At 36.1% G+C, this 22365-nt stretch overlaps 1 protein-coding gene and 1 long non-coding RNA gene across 2 annotated transcripts in view; one reads left to right on the top strand and one right to left on the bottom strand.

The window, feature by feature from the left end:
• Positions 1 to 3297: 3297 nt before the first annotated feature.
• LOC115444780 (cytochrome P450 4C1) overlaps positions 3298 to 22365 on the bottom strand; it is a 30578-nt gene continuing 11510 nt past the window's right edge. The window contains exons 2-10 of the mRNA XM_030170691.2: positions 20628 to 20869; positions 18660 to 18775; positions 15572 to 15662; positions 14505 to 14687; positions 8412 to 8779; positions 8117 to 8185; positions 7557 to 7725; positions 6691 to 6864; positions 3298 to 3841 (exon numbers count right to left, since the gene is read on the bottom strand). Of these exons, the coding sequence (XP_030026551.1) occupies positions 3684 to 3841; positions 6691 to 6864; positions 7557 to 7725; positions 8117 to 8185; positions 8412 to 8779; positions 14505 to 14687; positions 15572 to 15662; positions 18660 to 18775; positions 20628 to 20778 (1479 nt within the window). The 5' untranslated portion in view covers positions 20779 to 20869 and the 3' untranslated portion in view covers positions 3298 to 3683. The remainder of the gene's footprint in view (positions 3842 to 6690; positions 6865 to 7556; positions 7726 to 8116; positions 8186 to 8411; positions 8780 to 14504; positions 14688 to 15571; positions 15663 to 18659; positions 18776 to 20627; positions 20870 to 22365) is intronic.
• Positions 12700 to 13048, top strand: LOC115444782. The gene is made up of 2 exons (XR_003938758.2): positions 12700 to 12788; positions 12868 to 13048. It is a non-coding gene; the product is annotated as an uncharacterized LOC115444782 (long non-coding RNA).

The raw sequence follows: 22365 nt of genomic DNA, 5'->3' as shown, positions 1-22365 counted from the left end.
GCGATATCAGGGAGTGAATAGGGGACCTTCGCGTCCGTACCTCGTCGGTCCCCCTGTCAATAACTTGCTATTAGTTACCAACGATTAAACAATAAATAGCAAAGTAACGGAACACCAAAAAATTAGACACTTGTATTTTTCTTAAATAGGTTAACACTTAAAATTTCGTTCAAATTACTTCGGGACTCTCAGTCGACACCCGATGCACAGTTTAATCTACTTTACATGCTAACGAATGCATTTATACGCCCTACGTAGCATCCTAGATTAAAGGGAAAAATGTCGGAACGAAAAACTGTAGATGCCCGGGGCGTTTTGTCGGCTCCGATCTGAATGCAATTTCAATTCGCAGAGCTGGTCCATAAATAAGGTCATTTATGTCCTTGCGACTTGTTTTACGGCCGTTTTTAATAACCGATCCTAATTTCAATCTTCAATCCGATTCCGAAAATAAATCAATCAAAATAACTTATTTGTAAACATGTAAAAAAATGTTCGGGGCCCTTATTCTGTATGATAATGTAAACGCGTAACGCGACCGTGTCATGTTATCTTTGAGAAATGTGCGTGGAATGGTATTCTGTAAGCCAAATTTCTATAGTCTTAAACATGATGTGTTGTGTTACGTGCTTGTTACGCACTGTTAAAATAACGTGCGGGATAGAGAATAAGGCCCCTGATTTGTCAATTTTTAAGATTGTCCGAATAAAGCTATTTGGATCGTTTATTGAAAATGACGATTAGTCCTACAACTAGCAAGAACTTTTAGAACAGTTTAACGGTCCAAAACAAAACAACGAATTGAAATGAGAATTTCAAATCGAGATAATAACAAAGATATTTTTCGAATAAAATTATTGAAAAATTTAAACAATGTCTTCGTATCGTTGTATGAAAAAGGGATTAAATACAAACTTTGTTTAGCCATACAAGCCGCTATGATTGATTACTGCGGCTTTCACTCACCAAAGAGACTAGACGGAACGTTCTGACATATTTTAATTACGCGACTATGGTACTGCTATGTAGTTAAACTGTTTCTATTTTATTCTGTACTGACCTTTTAGTCTAGCGTGGCAGTCTTACAAAAACTATAAATTACTTTACCCGAGAATAAAAATACAAGAACGTTCTTTTCAGGGTTTTGTACGTCAATAGGAACCCTTAAAGGATCACATTGTTGTCTGTCTGTGAACAACCTTTCTCTCGTGAACGCGTAGACGTATAAAGATAAATTGATATCAAGTACTAGGATTTAGTCTCTTTTCGGGATAAAATAAAACTTTTATGTCAACGTGGTCAAAAGATGTCGCTGTTTATTTTATGATTTCGCGAGGGAATAAATAACCTATATGGTTATTTCCGTTGATTTGCAATTATGAAATTTGCTAAAAAGTAAAATTTTACTGGTGGTAGGTAAATCAAATGTGAGAGTCCGTCTGGGTAGGTACCACCGCAATATTTATTTCTGCCGCCAAGCAGCAGTGTAGCCAGTGTGATCACTGGATAAGGCGTAACATCTCATGTCCCAGGATGGCAAGCGAAGTGGAATACCAAACAATACTTTGTAATTACAGGTATTGGATGGTGTTTCTACTGTTATAGGCGGTCATATCGCTTGCCTTTTTAAAAAAAAGCGAAAAGCTCGTCTTGTTATTCAAAGCAATCAAAAAAAATGTATAGAAAAATATCCGCAAATCATAAATATACTATTTAATAATAAAAGAGAATTTATTATTAGAAACTTATTGTTTGCGATTGGTGCAATAACCGTAACTACGGATCAAACGGCAAATTAAAGTTTGTCAACTTTGAACTTACATATGTGCTTGAATACTTTAACAATAAGTTAGAACGGAACCCTCGGCGCGCAAGTCCAATTCGCACTTATCCAGTTTTTATAAAACGTCTTACAATCGGGAAATGTAATCAGTGGTAACAAGCAACAAAAAGGGTAACCTCATTTTATGCTGTCAGAACGTAACAAATTAATTTGTATTTTTATTCTTTTTGAAAATAATGCTACTGAATATTAATGATTATAAATATCGACGCTTGAAAGGCAATAATAAATAAAAAGCGACAATCAGTAAAATTTTGAGTAGAGCGATTTAATGTTTCGATGTTTATATGAAAACTCATAACAATTTGACTTCTTATTTTAGAAAGATATAGTTTAATGTTATTAAAATTTCCCTAGACCTAAAAAACCTAGATAAAATAACGCAGATAAAAATGGCGATTCAATATATTCACATAATTCATTTTCGGTATATTTGTCGCTTAGCTATGATTGCCATTCAAGCATCGGGATATATAATCTATTACAACGTTAAAACAAAAGGTAGCCATTCCCCCGTAATTCTCTCTAAGTATAATTCCAAACGAGTGGCCGTAATCATAGTCGCTAGTAACACAATATTTGTAATAAATATTAAAGAGTATAAATCCGGAAGATATATCAGTAACATTCCAGGGTTCCTACGTCATGATAAACTTGCCGAAATCTAAAAACCAGCAATTAATCATAGCAATTAACGCTTGTTCATTTCGTTACAATTTTACGTAACAGCTGTCATATCCAATATTATTGTAAAAAAAAGAAACAGAACGGCAATTTACACGAAAATGTCGAAATGGTTTGATGAGACTTAATCTTGGTTCTAAATTTAGAAATATACACTGATGGAAATTAAACGAAATTGATCACAGACTATCAATATAATAATAATAATAATAATAGCCTTTATTCAGACACATAATTTACAAAGCATGTTAGTAGTTGTAAGTCTAGTTGTTAGTTACTAGATATTGACATGTCGGTCTCTTTGCCCCACTTTGGCAAAAGCCTCCTCCAATTCTTGCCATTTTATCCTGTCGAGCGCTGTTCTGGTCCATGTTTTCCCCGCTGTTGTCTTAACATCGTCTTCCCATCTTCGTAACTGCCTGCCCGGTTTACGTTTTGCATTTCTGGGATACCAAAATAGAATGCTTTAGTTCCATTTTTTTATTCCTCTTACAATGTGTCCTGTCCATTTCCATTTTAGACTATCTATACTAATGTATAAAGCTGGAGAAATTGTTTGTTTGAACGCGTTAATCTCAGGAACTGCTAAGCCATTTACCATTTAACCATTTAAAACCATTTATTTTTTAAATACATATAAGGAAACAAAAGAAAAGTATAAAAAAACATATTTTTTTTACACAAAACCGATGTTTTCCTAAAATCAAACACAAAATATTGGATCCTCTTGCATTAAACCTAAGTAGAATAAGGATAAAAAAGCAAACGCATAAGTACCAAAGATGTATATTTAATAATAAATGGTATTTACACTGAATACATGTCATTTTGGATGGAATTTGCTTTAAAAAATAGAGAATATGCATGCGAATTGCAAAATAATACATTATAAATTTCATTTGAATGATCTATAGACTTATAATTTATCGATTATTTTTGCAACATTGTTATAAATCATTTATTTTTTAGATGCAATAAAATGTTATCAAAAAGATTAATCAATTCTTACCAAACGCCTGCGAAATTATGCATTTACAGCTTGAAATTATTTTAAACTAATATTTAACATTTCAATACCTTATTTCAATAAAAAATGCATATTCCCTATCCACCATAAATAAATCACAAACTTATCAACTATCTATACTAACGCCATCTATCGTTTAATAAATTTAACGTATATAGGCTCAGCGGGTCGCAGCACCATGTCCGCCATCAGCTTTGGCCGCCAGCCCTTCTCCCGCGCCTGCAGTGTGAAGCTCCTGCAGATCTCACTTAACACGCACTTCATCTCGATCATGGCGAACCGCTGACCTGTTACCCAAAAATATTAATTTATAATTTTATTACTGTCACCAAGCTGTTAAATTCGAACCACAAAAATAATTTGTAGGTACATGTTATATTTATAACAACTTTTACTGATTTTTTATTGTACCCAGGCGACTCGCAATAAAAACCATGGCCTGCCCGTTTCACCAACATACGACACAATCTAACCCATAAAGTTACAACGAATCAATGCGCTAGATTTACAATCAATACGGCGGCATTCAGTTGGGCGTACAAGAACCACCCATCAACAAAATCTCTTTCTTGACCTCAAAAACAATGCCATACACCCGCTAGCAGTTGATATCAATTAAATTATATTGTAAAATAACCGTTACACGATAAAAATAACATCAAGCACTTTGGCATTTATAATTGTAAAGATAAAGTACACCAAATCACGAACAATATGTTTTATCATTTACCCTGAAGGTCCATACGTGACAGCTTATATATGGATTTGTTATAAAGTCTAGTTTTAGCCGTTCCCAATAACAACATGCCAAACCTCACGTTTATAGGCTTAGAATAACCGAGATTTCGTGATAAGTGGATGAGCGAATATTGAATGAATTAGTGAATGCGTGTATTCTATGTTTTGGGGGATTAATAAATTCAGCAGTGGATATTCTGTGGTTAATAATAGTTGTTTATGTGTGTTAGTCCAATTTCGCATTTATTTCATATTATATGTTCCTAACCGAATTTCGGCTACAGCGGCCAATCTCAACGTAGGTCAGCCAATTACACAGAAGTTATAGTGCACAAATATGTGCACAATACACAGGTGCACTCTCTCTTCCTTCACTCTCATAGTCCGGTGCTCAATCCGACATATCTGGAGAGAGATCAAAGTATCACACCGCCAACTTCCTGACTCCGAGCTTTGATTGTGTATTATTTTTTTTGGATGGAAAAACCGTCACAATTATTTTGGCCCGACCCGGGATTCGAACCCAAGACCTCAGCGCGGTAGTCGTACTCGTAACGTGTACAATGGCAGTCAAATAGATTCCATCTTAGAATTACACCAACTGCTTCAGTTTCGGAATTAGTTCAACATGTAATACAATACCCTTTGCGCAAAAAGAATGTTCACAAACTTTATTAGACAAGCCAATTTAAAAGGTATTTACGTCAGTTCTGGTCCGAGGAGCATTTCAACTGAAACTCGGAAAGTTCGCCGGTAATTCTCGCTACGAGATCTTGGGATTGTATTCTCTCCGAATATTCCGTTCGGAATATCAGTAACACACGTAATACGATTAAATTTATTTTATGGACCACGAGAAATCATATGAGCATTAGTCGCTATGAAATAGGTCTCAAATTGGATGGGACGCACTTATGCAATTTTTTTATACGATCATGGCAAAGTGCTCCCACTGCACCGATAGTAAGTGAAGTGGGATACAATACAATGTCGACTGACGAGATATGATTACACCTCAGCAAGCGGCGATAGCCTAGTTGGGTGTGGAACGGACTGCCGAGACGAATGTCCGCAGGTTCAAATCCCAAGGGCACACACCTCTGACCTTTTTAAAATCATGTGTGTATTCTTTGTGAATTTATCGTTCGCTTTAACGGTGAAGGAAAACATCGTGAGGAAACCTGCACATCCGAGAAGTTCTCTATAGGAATTTCGAAGGTGTGTGAAGTCTACCAATCCGCACTAGGCCAGCGTGGTGGACTAAGGAGGCCCGTGCTCAGCAGTGGGCAAGTATATAATACAGGGCTGATATTATTATTTTATTATAATCGAGACTATTATGCCGGCCTGTTAGAAGCGGATATACATAACAGGGTGATCCCGGAATGCGACACACTTACGAGGGCCACTATGGCGGGTTTTAATGGCTTGTGTACGGTGATATGCCCCAGCAAATGATCCATTGGTTCTAAATTTAGAAAAACTAGTGCACAATTGAATTTTGTTTTTATTTTAAAAAGAAATCCGTGTTAGCACCAACTGAATCGTCATTAAAGTACAATCCAAAAGAATTTACTAGAAATCTTTACAACTCTACAAAGGATTTGCAATATCTCTTTAGAGTTTTATTACGAGACGACGCAGACTAATTGCATTGTCAGTCCAATTTACTGACTGGTGTTGAATTCATTTCTACATATTATTCTGAACAAATAATTGATTAAACACTCTGAGTTATTTTTACTGATTTTCTGATAAAACAATTGAATATGAATACTGCATAACGCGCCACATAAAATACTAGTGGCTAATTTAATAACTATGACCTTGGTCATTCTTTTTCAAAGCGTTTCTTTTTTGTAGTCATCATGCTTTAGTATGTGCTTTGTATTCGGGTGTTAATTTTTTAACTTAAAAGTTATTTGGAACTGGTTTTATTATAACCTTTTCGTTTCAAATATCATAATAACATCAGACCTATCTAATACAAATGCCGCATTTACAATTTGTTGACACGCTTAGACTTACTACCCAAGAAATTTACAGACTTTCGTCAATAGATTCGGTGCCGCAAGTCTAAATACATATCTCTTAACCAAGCTCTATACTAGCTCTATAGCTAGATATTAAATTCTCGGCTCAGGAACAGCTTTTTGAGTAAGACCTTATGTCAGATCAAGATGACTATACTAAATATTATTTCTGCGCGATTAGATAGCAACCACATTACATAATAAAAAAAACTATGACATAATAAATTCGATAAATTTAGATCGGTCTACAACCAGCAAAACAGGCCGACATGATCACAATCACCGCTCAACTCAACATCTCGTTCATCGTCATTATAGAGATCATATTGTACTTGCCACACGTACAGCGCAATAGAAGAACTTACCGATACAGTTCCTGGGTCCAGCGCTGAAGGGCACGAATCCGTACGGATGCTTCAGCTCGCCGTCCAGGAACCGCTCTGGTCGAAACACTAGCGGTTCGCTGTATAGGTCCTCGCGCCGGTGAAGGTCGTAGATGTGGACTGCAACTTCCGAACCCTTCGGGACTTCCAGATCATCTACATGGAATTCATAAGCTTGTATAATATGTTATATGGTATTGAATATAGTATTTTTTCTGATAATAGCGTAATGTGTTTTGTTTTGTTTGAAAATAGAATCTAACCCATTAGGGTTCAATTCTCAGATTAAACACAAAACATATATTTATAGTAATTTAACGTCCGTTATTATTGTGCATAAATAAAAAAGTAACATTAATGTCATTTGAGATCCTAGATTATCTTCGTCCATTCCTGACTTCTTACCAACTATTTATACTACAAAACCGCATGGTAAGAAGAAAGGAAATTTGCAGTCAACATGACTGATTTAGTTGGATGACATCCTCTATCATCCTAACAACTGCTAGAATACTGGCAATAAATTGAATAGTAACGTAAATTTTCGTCTCCTGATAGTATACGGTTTAACACATTTGTAATATGAGCCTTGTAATATACATATACTGTCCCACTGTTGGGCACGGGCCTCCTCTACTACAGAGAAGATACAGAGAGGGATTAGACCTCAGTCCACCACGCTGGCCCAGTAAGGATTGGTAGACTTCACGTACCCTCGAAAATTCCTATAGAAAATTTCTCAGGTATGCAGGTTTCCTCACGATGTTTTCCTTCACCGTTAAAGCAAGAATACACACATTTTTTTTTAGAAACGTCAGAGGTATGTGGCCTTGGGATTTGCAACATACCTAGTTTGAACGTCTCAGTAATCTCCCTGGCAATGAACGGCACGCTCGGATACAACCGCAGCGTCTCCTTGATCACGGCCTCCAGGTATTTCATCTCGGCGAGTTCGGCCATCGTGGGCTGCCGGTCCGAGTCGCCGAAGATGCCTTGCAACTCCTCGTATATGCATTTCTACACAAAGGGAAGACATGTTATCCATATATTATATTATAAAACGAAGTTCACACCACGACTCTCTGTTTGTCCGAGTGTGATAAATTCAAAAACTATCTAACGGATTTAGATGAAATTTGTCATGGCAATAGTTTGAGACCATGGGAAAAACTCATTTATGTGGACGAAGCCGTAAACTAAAGCTAGTCTAGAATAAACAAAGATTTAAGACTATGTCAATAGATAAACACAGTAAGTATAGGAGCAACAGTTACTGACATATAAATAAAGGTAATTAAAATTTTATATAAACTTCCATTGTTTCTAAAGAATGTCAATTAAAACCATTACCTCTGCACTACTTCGGGTAAACGAACTCATCAAACACTACCCTAAAATTATTTATTACCTGAACTCGCTCGTCATCTGCCAACAGCATCAAACCGAATGTTAACGCCATTGCTGTCGTGTCATGACCCTGGGAATAAAAAATACAAGTTGAACGTAATTACATTAATAATTCATGAATTAATTATACACATTATTAACAATTATTAATATCTTTATCAAGTGACAGGAAACCTGTCTGTGAAACAGGAAGGTCTTAGCTTCGATCATCAGATATAGAACAATAAAGTCCTATATGTATGAACAAGAATAACACCAAACATACCAACTGATATCTGATACACACTGATACCAACCTCAAACATAAAAGTATTCACTTCTTCCTGGATCCCCTCCAAATCTATTTCCCCGCCAGCTTCCGCCTCCAGCAATAGATCCAGCATAGCCAGCCTCTTCTTCCTTCCAAGAGCATCTTCATCTTCAGTGTTTTTTATCACTCTATTCTTCTTTCTATCCATGATCACGCCATTAGCGAAGGAGTGGACTACGTCTAAACATTTCTCAAACTGTCTGCCAATCGGTAGATTCCTGAAGATGAACTCTTTGTGAAGGTAGACCTTAGTCAGTCTGCTGAGGAGTAGGTCTCCTATCTGAAGTATGGCATTCTTGTATTTGACTACAGCGGCCGATTTGTCAGAATCCAGCTGCGTGCCCATTGCCGTTTCTATGACAAAGAAAGTAAATATTGTCTTTAAATATTTTACTGAAATTCAAAGTAGGTCATGTTTATATCGCATGAGTCTAGCGACCGTATTCTGGGCCTAAAAACGCTAGTTTTAGTGTTCGGTTTTTAGGGCGGCAGTTAAAGACATGATGACGAGAAATACATGTAAGTTATGATAGATTATAAGTGACTGATTCGGCAATTGGCTCATTCCGTATCCCAACATGGGACTGATATAACTGGGCTTATGGGCATTAGTTGCGCCTCTGCCCACCCTTTCGGCGATAAAAACACAAGTAAGTCATTGCAAAAATAAAAATTAATACCAAGTACGTAAAGTTCATCGTGCCCGTATTTAAATTGAATATTTGATTAAAATTGCGCAGCGACACGACAGACATTGATGAATAATTTTATACTTAGAGTATGCCTCTCGTATGTTGACTCGCATAGTAACAAACAATACCTTTTGTATCTTTTTGCTTACATCTGTTGGTTCAAACGCAACAGTAAAAACGTATCTGACGAAATGTCTAATACTCGTAGCCTCGCTTTTTAATGTCCTCTCCTGAGAAATTTACAACGATTTCTTCCCAACTGGTTCTCTTTATTACTATTAATTTCCCTCTGGGTTAACTACAGCTATGATATTCCCAAAACATCGCATTAAGTATTCATTATTATATGTACTACTGATTCTTACAGGAGTTGCTAGGGTAGATATTTGATGGAATGTCAAGCCAAAATTAAATCACATGATTTATTCGGATCCTTGAAAAATTATGTTACATCGACCTATCATTGGATAGGTAAGAAAAGGTAAAAGCAACATGACCACCGTATTGACAAACTTTACTTAGTTAACAGTGTAAAGGTTACTGTGTTTTCGGAATAACAGCCTCCGCAAGGCGTAAGCATAAAATCATTGACGTATGTTGTATACATAAGATAGAACGGGGCGCTGTGATTAGTTAATATGGAGGATATGACTTAGGGCTGTAGAATAAACAAAACTGAACAAACCCAAAGAAAACAATAAAACTGCCAAAACTATGCGTTCGGGCGCACTACATATCTTTAAATTATCATTTGTGCGTACCGAATGTTAATTTTTAACAAATTAATGTTTTATTTTCCTCTTTTAAGTAATTGATACAAAAATATTTACGTTAATTTTTTTTTTTTTTTTTATTGATCATTAAAAGACTTGCCTAATATCACTCGACTTTACTTTTGTATCACCATCAGAACGAGTCGTTAAGTAGCAAATAAATTACTGCAAATAAACAAAACACTTGATTTTTTCCCGTCTTTCCTAAAATAACCCAGCACCGAACCAGAACTGGTTATATTAATGTGGATCTGTATTACAGCAATATTTGATTATTACCTGATGCCTATAAACGAAATTACGTGAGTGTATATCTATCATTTCAAAAGGCTTGATCACAAGTCCAACTTCTAAAGATATCTGTCTCATTATCCGATTTCATCTTCGCATCGACTCGAACGAAATTTTCATTACCTTTTCAAAACATAATCCAAGCTACATATTAATATAATAATATCAGCCCTGTATTACATACTTGCCCACCGCTGAGCACGGGCCTCCTCTACTACTGAGAGGGATTAGGCCTTAATCCACCACGCTGGCCTAGTGCGGATTGGTAGACTTCACACATCTCCGAAATTCCTATAGAGAACTTCTCAGATGTGCAGGTTTCCTCACGATGTTTTCCTTCATCGTTAAAGCGAACGATAAATTCACAAAGAATACACACATGATTTTTTAGAAAAGTCAGAGGTGTGTGCCTTTGGGATTTGAACCTGCGGACATTCGTCTTGCCTGTCCGTTCCACACCCAACTAGGCTATCGCCGCTTCATATTAAACCAACAAATATTTACACAAACAAATCTAATTTCAAATTCAATACAAAAGTTAATTTACAATTCGATCCAATTTCTGCTGGCTTTAAGAGACCCAATATAGACAGACAACATTACTCTTGTTTCCTCCTGTTTGTAACGGGATCACGTATATTCCTGAATTAATGCCGTAACATTCGCCACAAGTTAAACTATGACCTTTCAATTGTGATTCCCAGGATGGGCAATCAATAAAAATGTTAACAAGTTTTTCTAAAAACCTGGATTAGATATATTTTGTGCCCAATAGCGAGAGGCTTATCCATCAAACGACGTATCACGTATACAAACACTATGGCCTAATTAATAACACGTTGATTTTCTAATTGCGCTGCTTTTTGGCATAGAAACTGTATCGTATAAATGAGATTATGACAAAAACATACGAAAGTAAAGAGAAATTAATGAAAGTCATTTAAGATAATAAATTGTAAAGTTATAAAACACTTAAATAATTAAGGTCAAGTGTCGTGTCATTACGTAGATAATGTTTAGGGTTTTAGAAATAAAGTCTTGCGCAGACACTATCATTCATAACTGAAAAATACTACACTATAACTGTCATATAACAACTTGACTGATTGCTTGGAGTTGCCTGCATGGAAGCAAGCGCGGCTACAACGTGTCGACCGAACGATTAATACATAAGCTCCCTTGAAATGAACCAAAAAAACAAGGATCATAAGTCGATGTCGTTTAATTTTGATGTTTGTGAGATCGAGAGACCAATGCATCAGTCACGTGGTAGTATCAACCAAGCACAATAAAACGACACGCCATTATGCCGTGTTTTTAAAACATTTTAAGGATACAGGTCACTTTCCCCTCCCGTACTCCGCTCAGGCGCCTGTGTCAAGTTATTTGAGGACATCTATGCTATCAAACTTGCAGTTATCGTACTAACAATTGCAATTCAAATAGGCAGTTAGTTTAAAAACTTATGCAAACCTAATGTAACAAGATTACTATAAAACAGTAATTATACATGTACTGGTAACACTATCTCCTAAAGCGAAGGGGTGAATAAAATGTCTACGGACAAAAAGGATTCGGAATCCTGTAAAAAATATCCGTTATTCCCATTACGTAAAAAGTCTAAGGATCTACAAAAGGCTTTCAAATAAATAGCATCCGACGTTCGGGCTGACTTACGCCTTGTTAATGCCGTATTATTAGTGTATCCAGGAATCCATTAAGAATACTGAGAAAATAACGAATCAACTGGATCTTAGTAGGAATAAACTTTAACGAAAATAGTCTAATTAATATCGCGTATACTGGCTCATTTGATATTGTGTCGATAAATTAAAACACATACTCCTAATTCTGCTAACATACTGTCAAAATTAATTATATAAATAATACATACTCGATATTAATAAAAAATCCCGTTTTTACTTTACTAATATATTTTTTAATTCTTTAAATGACGAAACGAAATTACCGATCGCTTGATGGTAATCGATACGACCGCCCATAAACAGTAAAAACACCATCCAACACCTTGAATTACAAAGTATTGTTTTGTATTCCACTGCGGTCGCCATCCTGACACATGAGATGTTAAGTCTCATTATGTCCAGTAGTTACACCGGCTACAATGTCCTTCAAACCGGAATACAACAGTGACTACATACAACTTTTTGGCGTCAGAAATAGATATTGCGATGGTACCTACCCAGGCAGACTTTCACATATGAGAGACCTACCACAAGTATTTATTTACATTATAGTACAAGTCACTTTTTTTTTTTTTATTTGTTAAGCAGTCAGCTATTTTGTACACTATCATCTACGATCCCAGAGGTCAGCCCCAAAAACTACTTCTTTCTAAAATCTGTTATTCTGATATTTGGTCACATTTAAGGTGTAAAGAACTGGTTCCTTACCACTGTTACCTAGCAGAATTTCACACTTATATACATAAACATAACGCTATCAAACTACAGGCAATAAAAAATCGTTTTACACAATCGTAAATTTTGTATTGCACATTCTACGTAAACGTCTGTGGTTAATTCACGTAAAGGTTCGAATTCGTTATTTATCTATACAATAGCCTACAAGTAGATACAAAAACAGGTTTCTATTTTTATTTTCTATTTTATTTTACGATAATTGTTAGCAATGTACGATATTTATACATATATATACGTTTTAGTTATTAACAAAACGCTTCGGGCGTTTTTCGTGGGAATCATTCAAAAGGTTAATACTGGATGTCGTTGGAAAAACAAATGGAATTACCTCACCTCCTACGAACATCGCCCACAGAGCTTATGATTGTCTCAAGATTGACTTATAACCAGCGAATGATATCAGAATAAAGAACAAGTAAAAAATAGATATTATTATGTAAGGTAATGTGACCTAACATAGTCCGGATACTACTAAAGCCCAGTTTTCAAAAATCCTATGAAAATTTTACCAGACCATTTCAAATTATGCGGGTTTATGCATCTACGACCGAAAACGAAAACATCAACGACTGGTGCCAAAGGCACTGCCATTTTGAAAATTACTGTTTGTTTTTTCTATATTGTTTCGACTGCTTCGGTGGCGTAGTTGTAATGCGTACACGGTACGAGTACGACTACCGTGCTGAGGTCCAGGGTTCGAATCCCGGGTCGGGCCAAAATATAATTGTGACTAGGTTTGCTATTTTAAAAATTACTCAGTCGCAGCTCGGAGTCACGAAATTCTCAATTTGATACCTTCGTGTCTCGGAATGCACGTAAAGACGTTGGTCCTGCGCTTGATCTTTCTCCGGTCATGTCGGATTGCCGTCTCACCGAACTATGAGAAGGAAGGAACAGATAGTGAACCTGTATATTGCGCACACACTTGTGCACTATAATACCTCCTGCGTACTTGGCTGATCTCCGTTGAGGGATTCACAATGTCGTGACAGTGGCTAAGTTATAATTTGCATGATGTAAACTCTTTTAAAATAAAAGAAATATAACGTACATATCATTATTGTTACTTTTGAAACAACATACCTACTCTGCTTCACATTGAATTAAAGGTAAGTTTTACTGTTATTAGCTTATTGTTATATTTTCGTAAGATTTTACTGAACTCAGATGGAAAGTTCCAAATAAAAGCCGTCTGACAATACCTCATTAGGAGAAAAACACTTGAATGTCAATAGCGTATTTCTTTACATAAATATAAAATTACGGACCATGTTTACCATCCAGGTGCCTTACGAGGGCCACCAGACATGTTTTGAAATTAATTTTTGTTATGGTATAATGCAAAATACATGACATTTCTTGTCGGTACTTTTATCATTAAACATGGTGTTATTTAACCAAAGTTTCTTTTTATATTCTTTCACGAAAAGATTTATTCAGAAAAAAATTGATTGGCCAACAAGGGTGCCGAGATTATAAATTCTTCAAATTATAATTTATTCATAATGATTTCTTATGTTTACGCAAATGTTAGCCATTGTAATTAAACTAATTTTCGGAATCTATCGCGGTTTTTTGTATTTTATTTTTCTCCCGACGTTTCGAAGACTTTGCAGCCTTCATGGTCCACTTCCTTCAGAGTCCCCCCCCCCCCGTGACCATGAAGGCTGCAAAGTCTTCGAAACGTCGGGAGAAAAATAAAATACAAAAAACCGCGATAAAATCCGAAGATTAGGTTAATTACAATATAATTTATTCGTGTTTCCCAATCGAGTTCAATCAATTCGCATTGGTCTATCCCATTCGAGTGAAGTGAGTCAACTTTGGTCACTAAGTATCACGCTGAACTTCTTTCGCAATAGAAGACTGTTCAACCTACCACATATGGTGTAGAGCGTGAAGTCGCTGACCACCGGCATCAGTTCCACGTCCTCACCAGTCATCTTCTTGAGCCTCTCCACCAGGTCGCGACTCTTCTCCTTTATCACTTCGCAGAAGTACTTCAGAATGTTGAAATGAAACGCCGGAGTGAGGATCTTTCGCCTTCTGTGCCATTTCGAACCTGCGAGAAGAATAACGTAAATCTAATGTTAAAACAAATATATTGAATAAATAACATGTTTGCCCGGGAGTCGAATCAGATTTAGTTTTTTATTTTTTTACGGTCACTGCAGTCACAGTGGGCTGACTGCCCTCCTGATGGTAAGTGAAGTCCAATAAGACCATGAAGGCTGCTAAATCTCCGAAACATCGCGACAAATTACCTATACATATCATAAAACAAAATCCCCTTTCTGTCTGTATGATATCGATTCTATCAAAATCTACTGAATGGATTTTTATGAAATTTCGTATGGATATAGTTTAAGACCCTGGGAAGATTATAGGCTGCTTTCTACCCTGGGAAAATATATAAAGGGACTTTTATCCCGAAAAACTCTTTCACGCGGGTGAAGCGAGCAAAAGTTAATAATATACAAAACCACGATAAAATCTAAAACTTAGTTTTAGTTCGAAATTAAGCAACAAGTTGAACCAACACATTAGCTTACTCTGCCAACATTTTAACCACTGTAACAACATCTTAAGAAACAATTTTGCATGGTAATAAATCTACCATTACTTCGGAACTGGGTGAATTTTAAATTGTTTATGGAAGGAAAGTGTTTCACTTTCCGAAAAGCAACTGAGACTTAAATTATAATAATAATTTGTTACTATATCAAAATTTCCTTTACGGTATAGTAACAAGAAATAAGCGAGAAGTTATCATGTATTTACCTAATTCCAGTGAAACCGTTATCTCTCATGACTAAATGTCAGATGAGTATACCTCTAAATAAATTTACACAATGAAATAACTTTTACGAAATATTATTATGATTTTTTCTGTCTATTTTCTTTCCTTTGCCTTACTATATTTATTATATAATACTTTCTTTTCACCTGCACTCAACAGAAGTCCAGTTCCTAGCCAGGGCTGCAGGAAAGTATACGGCTTACTCTTCGTTATATTCCTAGAATGCGCCAACACCACCTTAAAGAAAAATATACCAATGAATATAGAGAGAAGAAGATTTTTTATACAGATATTGCAAAGTGACCGCTACACCTTTTTTTTGGCTTCGCGATAAAAGGGGTTATGACTATGGCCCAGTCTTCGTGGGGGCGAATGGGCGGTTATATTGAGCTCACCGTGTCTTACGACCCGGCGTTCTGCCGCTCGGATTAGATAATGACCTTCAGGCGACCGCCGAGCCGAGTCCCTAACCTATATACTACGCATAGCATACCAACTGAAACTCCGCGGTGGCCCTCTTCGGCGCATTAGGGACGGCTACGGGCTTCCTCTGATAAAAGTGTCAGTTAACGAAAGTAGTCGTCCGCAGCCGCCCCTGTACGGTGCCACCTGGTACAGCCCGTCTCTTATGGGCGAGCGGAGGTTCAGAAACCCCCGCAAAATCAAAGGACACTCGCAGCTTCAACGACAACATAAGGACTACCTCCCAAGCTACCGTCCATCCCGGGGCTCACCACAATGTGCGACATGTGCACAAGTACTAAGGGCTGACCCAGCCGCCCGCCAACGACCCCCTGATGGCTCCTATTAGTCGCCGTTTACGACAGGCAGGGGATATCGTGGTGGTATTCTCCAAACGCCCTCAATCCACAGGGCGGAAGTGACCACTACACCTGACGGTCGAAGTGGGGTGGTTATTACTGGCAATGATTCAAAGATGTTTCTGACACGTTAGCAGAGGTAAAGACGAGTATCTTTTCATTTAACTCATGTCTGTATAAGTATGAACTTGGCTTTCTCTAAAATATAATATTTATTTATTATCGATATTATTTACCGTAAAGCTTTAATTTCTATCTTACTTTTATAAATTTGAAAGGTTGTGTACATATTATAAAACGTTATCACAAGCCGAAAAATTGATTTTCATATTTGACACGCGGAGCGGCAACGTTTTGGATTAGCATATTTAGTACTTTTTATCCCAGAAAAGAGTTCCAGTATTTTAATTTGAAGAAAGTTCTTTTACACAAACCCTAATAAGTATTTGAAAAGGTTTAAATTTTAGACACTTATTTATAATTACAGACACTTATTTAAAATGACAAAGAAAATGGAAGATCGTCGGGTTATAACTATAAAATGGGGTGAGAACGAATCACTGGGTAACCCTATTAGTTCAGAATTACTGCTAAACTGATAGGTACAAATTTTTCTGGTACAGTCAGCCGCAAAGTAGCTAAATAAATATAAATTCCAAATCGCCTTTTAACTTTTCTATACATATTAACAATCATTTTACCTTCACTAATATAAACTTCAAAGCGTTTACTTTATTTTAGATAAAGAAATATAATATTTTACTTGTGTAGTGGAGTGTACATTACAAAATAGTACTTCAGCCATATCTACGAAGGCAAAAAAAATAACAAAAAACGCCATCTTTCCAAATAAATATTTTGTCCTTATCTGTAGATTTCTGCGAAAAAAATTAAGGACAATTTTAAAATGAGTAAATATTTGTGTACATCTAAGTAATTATTTTGTTCCACGAATATGATGATAACTAGTAATGAATATCATCCTACAAACGTGTATACTTCAGAATATTAATGTCATAATATAAATAATGTACCATTAAGGATCAAATTCCTTTATTAATGAGAGGGCAGTTACCATTCTATCCCTCGCGGTGGCCTAATGAGGCTTAGCACACCTCCCATTCTTTCAAAATTCACGAATCATTTTACTACTACAATGTTTACTTTAATGACCAGAATATAATGATTACTTATTGTATTATAACTTAAATAGGATAAATAAATGCCTTCAAATACGCTAGTTCAATATTTACGCAGATGTATAGTTTTGTGGCATGGCTGGTAGCCATAGCACGATGTGGCCTCGTGTGCCCTACTTAATTGAACACATAAGGATTTATAAATAAATAATGAGATAGGCAATTACACGGCTGATGGTAAATGAAGACTGCCCACAACAACCCTCTACAATTTTATTTTCAAAGCTCTGCATAGCATTCAAATATAATCCTTTCCGTAAGGCATTATTTAGAGTATTCGGAAGTAAATATCATCGAAATATGAAAAGAGGAAAGGTAAATGAGTGACAATTCACAAAATACCGACGCCAATTTGCGGTATTAATAATTCCATCTTACCTTTAAGTAGAATCTCAACTAAACATTTAATGTATTGGACTATTTAATAAACAAAGCTTAAGTTGTAATTTAAGAGCTTGTTAACTGAGTCGCCATTATTTAAAAGACATAACTCAACTGTAAATATCAGTCCTGTATTTTATACTGTGCCACTGCTGGGCACGGGCCTTTTCTACTACTGAGAGGGATTAGGCCTTAGTCCACCACGCTGGCCTAGTGCGGGTTGGCAAACTGCACATACCCTCAATTGGAGAATTTCTCAAATATGTAGTTCCTCACGATGTTTCCTTCACCGTTAAAGCAAGCGATAATTCACAAAGTATACACACATAACTTTAGCAAGCCAGAGGTGCGTGCTTTTAGCTTTGAACCTGCGGTCATTCATCTCAGCAGTCCGTTCCACTCCCAACTAAGCCATCGCCATTAAGTACTATTCCCATTGACATATATTCTATAGACACAAACGTCCATATAAACTATTTGTTCAAAATCTGAACAAAATGGTAACCAAAACTTTACTGATAAAACCTATGTATTCTCTAAAACAACAAATAATTTTACTCATTAGACTAACATTTTTTATTTCAGTCCAGGTTTACACTCAGACTCGAGTTCTTAGGTTATGAGCACCGCTCCGTACACAACCACAAGCTGTCAATATTGACCATATTAAAGTCAGATTGAATGGATTGCAATTCAATTCAGTAGAACACAGTGAATATTCGGAACGCCAAATCTAGTACGTAGTACATATACAACAATCACTATCCCTAATCCCTATTAACTTCACGAAGCGAAATTTACTTTGCAATTGCAGTTTATAAATTAAGGCCTACCTCGACATCTTTGACCCCGTAGACATGGAGAATCCTCCTCTTAAACACCTTCACCACGTATCTGTCTCCGTACTCCTTGGCGTAGCAGCGCATCTTCAGAAACAGGTCACCAGCACCTCCAGATAAGGCACAAGTTTAATGGGATGGATAGATATTATTTATATGGAACAAAAATAACTGAACAATTTAAAGACTTCCAAACGCCTCTACACATTAACGTCAATCGAAAAATTGTCTTTCATTTATCTGAAATAAACTTTAAAATTTATTTGAGTGAAGAAAAAACGACGGTTGATAAGGGCACAAAAAATTTAAAGGTGTTTAAAATTTTTCAATTTGTTCAGCTACTTTTTTGACTAACTGTACCTACCTATGTTTTGAGAGACATTTCATTTAAAATGTCTATTTAGTTTATTGTAATAAAACTAGGTTTTGCTCGCTGTTCCACTTGCGTAACCGTTCAATGTTCTTTTTAACGGCTTAATACTTATTAGATATGTTAATACAAGATATCCTGCTATTGTATTTACTTCAAACCAATATACAATCATGATATAAATGATCAAAGGGATCATAACTTTAAAAAAAACCTATTTAACTTATAGCCGGGCAAAGAAAAATCCAAAGAAAAGTTTCCTAACAACGCTTTATTGAACAACAATATGTTATTTAACTCTTGTTTTATTTATAGCCTCTCATCTCATCTTAATCTCTAAAACTGTCTTAAGCTGACCTAGATACAGCGATTTCTTGATAACAACTTTATAAATAACTGAAAACACATGTCCAGATTAGTAATCAATTCAAATTATATAGTTTTTAAATATTCCTTTTCAAAAGCTCTTATAAATCATCATAAATCTACTAATTCAAGTTTAATAATATCAGCCCTGTATTATATACTGTCCCACTGCTGCACGGGCCTCCTCTACTACTGAGAGGGTTTAGGCCTCAGTCGATTACGCTGGCCTAGTGCGGGTTGTTATGTGTGCGTGCGTGCTTGCGTGTGTGTGTTTGTGTGTGTGTGTGTATACTGTATAAACACCCAATAACCCTAACCTAAATAAAGATATTGAATAGTTCAGGCGAGAGGAACTAAAGCAAAAGCTAATTATGACTAAAACCACTGTAATAAGTTAATTAAATTAATAACCAGTGTTTTTACCGTGATAAAAACACTCTTTGCGTCGCCAAGCGGCCACTCCATCAAAAGTTTTACGACAAAAACCTGTGAAGTAAATATGTAGAGATTTTTATTATCCCCATATGGACTAAACTATTGTGTAATTCAAACCAGCTTGCGCGTAAGCAAAATTTGTCAGATTCAAAGAAACAATATAATAGTACTTGCCCTTTCAATTTAAAATAACCCAGACATACTAATTCGCACATTTCGTAGAAACGAATTACCAAATGAAATTATTTTCGGATCAGAAGCAACATTTATTATAAAGACTTATTTTTATAAGTAGCATGGGCAAACTGTAGGTTTTTCTACGCAGCAGTGATTGGTATAAAAAATTTAGGAATTTTATTATTGTTAACGACTATAAAAAGGCCGCGACAGCTTAGTTGGGTGTGGAACGGACTGTCGAGACGAATGTCCGCGGGTTCAAATCCCGAGGGCACGAACTTCTGACTTTTTTAAAATAATGTGTATTGTTGTGAATTATCGCTTTCTTTAACGGTGAAGGAAAACTTAGTAAGGAAACCTGCATATCTAAAAAGTTCTCTATAGGAATTTTGAGGGTGTGTGAAGTCTACCAAACCGCCCTACGCCAGCGTGGGGGACTAAGGCCTAATCCCTCTCAGTAGTAAAGGAAGCCCGTGCCCAGCAGTGGGACAGTATATAATACAGGGCTGATATTATTATATTTATAATAATTAACAACTACAGGAATTCATATAACTTATTAGACAAGTTAATAAACATTACATGGACACCTCGATGTTGCGTCTAATACTTACTTGTATCCATTCTCAAGAATTCAAGGCTGGCGCCAATAATGGGTTTCCTTGGAGGGCCTGGTAACTTATCCAGGGGACTCTCCTTATCGTCGACCACCAGTTTCCATATAAAAAATCCGAGGAGAGCGGCCAAAAGCACCGGCCACAACATTATTCTATTTTTCTTTTAATTAAACACAAAATTAATATTCTTTTAAAAATCTTTCGACTTCGTAGCCTTTTATTCTTCTCGTTCTTCAAAACTGTAACAAAACAAATGGATTTGTTAAATTATCAACAGTTTAAAGATAATTTCAACAGACGAAACCCTTACACACAAATTTATAAATTCCAGAAAATTTTACGAAGAGCGAGGAAATTCCTCAAATAAAATTCCTTGAAGATAATGCAGCGACACCGGTAATTCCCTAAATGTTAAAAATGCGATCGTAGATGCGAGTTCTGCAGATTTTCGTGAAGTGTAATAACCGGTCTTAAAAACTCTACCAAACCATTTCTGCCGCGCTTAAATCATGTCTCACAGGCATAGAATTACATAAGATGATTTATAAAAATATATATTATGGAAAATTTATTTGGTAAAAAGCCTTTTAGCCGAGACAACAACGGATTGTGCTTATTTATTACAACTAAAACACCTTTTTATCACTGGTAAAACAAAATTATCGCTTCCAGTCCATGGGGACAGACGGACGGTTAATTCAGGCTCACCGATCTTATAATCCAGCGTGAGGCATTCCGAGAATAATAATTTGAACACCTACACTTTCTAGAAAGTCATAAATACTTTATAAATATCTTATCTTAATCCTTATTTTATCTAATCTATCTAAAATTATTAAATTAGCCAGTGTAACGTCTGGACATAATAAGACTTAACATCTCATGTCCCAGGATGGCGAACGCAGTGAAATGCCTAACAATACTTTATAATTCAAGTTGTTAGATGGTGTTTCTACTATTTATGGGCGGTCTTATCGCTTACCATCAGGCGAACGGCAAGCTTGTCTCGTCATTCAATCGATAAAAAAAAATATGTTAGACCATGTCGTGGCCTATCAGTTACTATTTATTCCGGAAAATACTAAACGTGGGAAATATTTTAATTACAGATTATTTTGATATAGGGATAGTGTCGTACAGAAGGCGCTATGAATATATATAAATCGCTGGGTATTTTTCTAGCGAAAAATCTTTTGACGGTGACGATGTCGCGAGTAACACCTAGGAACCTCATCGCTGCGTGATATAAAGACCAATAAGCTTTCGTATTTTTTAAACGTGAATGGTAAAGTGACCCACTACACCTGATGGTAAGTAATGACGACTGACTAGAGACAATTGCTCTTCGATAGTCGGCACAATTACGCCGGCCTGTTGGAATCGGATATACACAGGCAGATCTCGGAACGCGACACACTTACATGGGCCACTATGATGGGTTTTAACACCTTGTGTATGGTGGTCGCTATCCGGCGGATATAAAATATATTCTACGACCACCAGTATCATGCCTATATGTATTTGTAATACATTACAGATGTTACCGATGACGCAATTAAATATTTACTCAATATGGTAACTGTATGAAAATATTACGTGAGCAATTATTTAACGTTACTGTTTGTAATATACATGTATTATTATTATGTGGGACTGCGAAAACCACCTAGTAACCAGTCGTTCTAATTATACTAATTCGCAGATGGTATTATAAAATTCCAAGACAATAGCAAAG

This window comes from Manduca sexta, chromosome 8, assembly GCF_014839805.1.
Source record: "Manduca sexta isolate Smith_Timp_Sample1 chromosome 8, JHU_Msex_v1.0, whole genome shotgun sequence".
Lineage (NCBI taxonomy): Eukaryota > Metazoa > Arthropoda > Insecta > Lepidoptera > Sphingidae > Manduca > Manduca sexta.
Note: the sequence above shows the minus strand (reverse complement) of the source record. Positions and strands in the feature narration are given on the sequence as shown.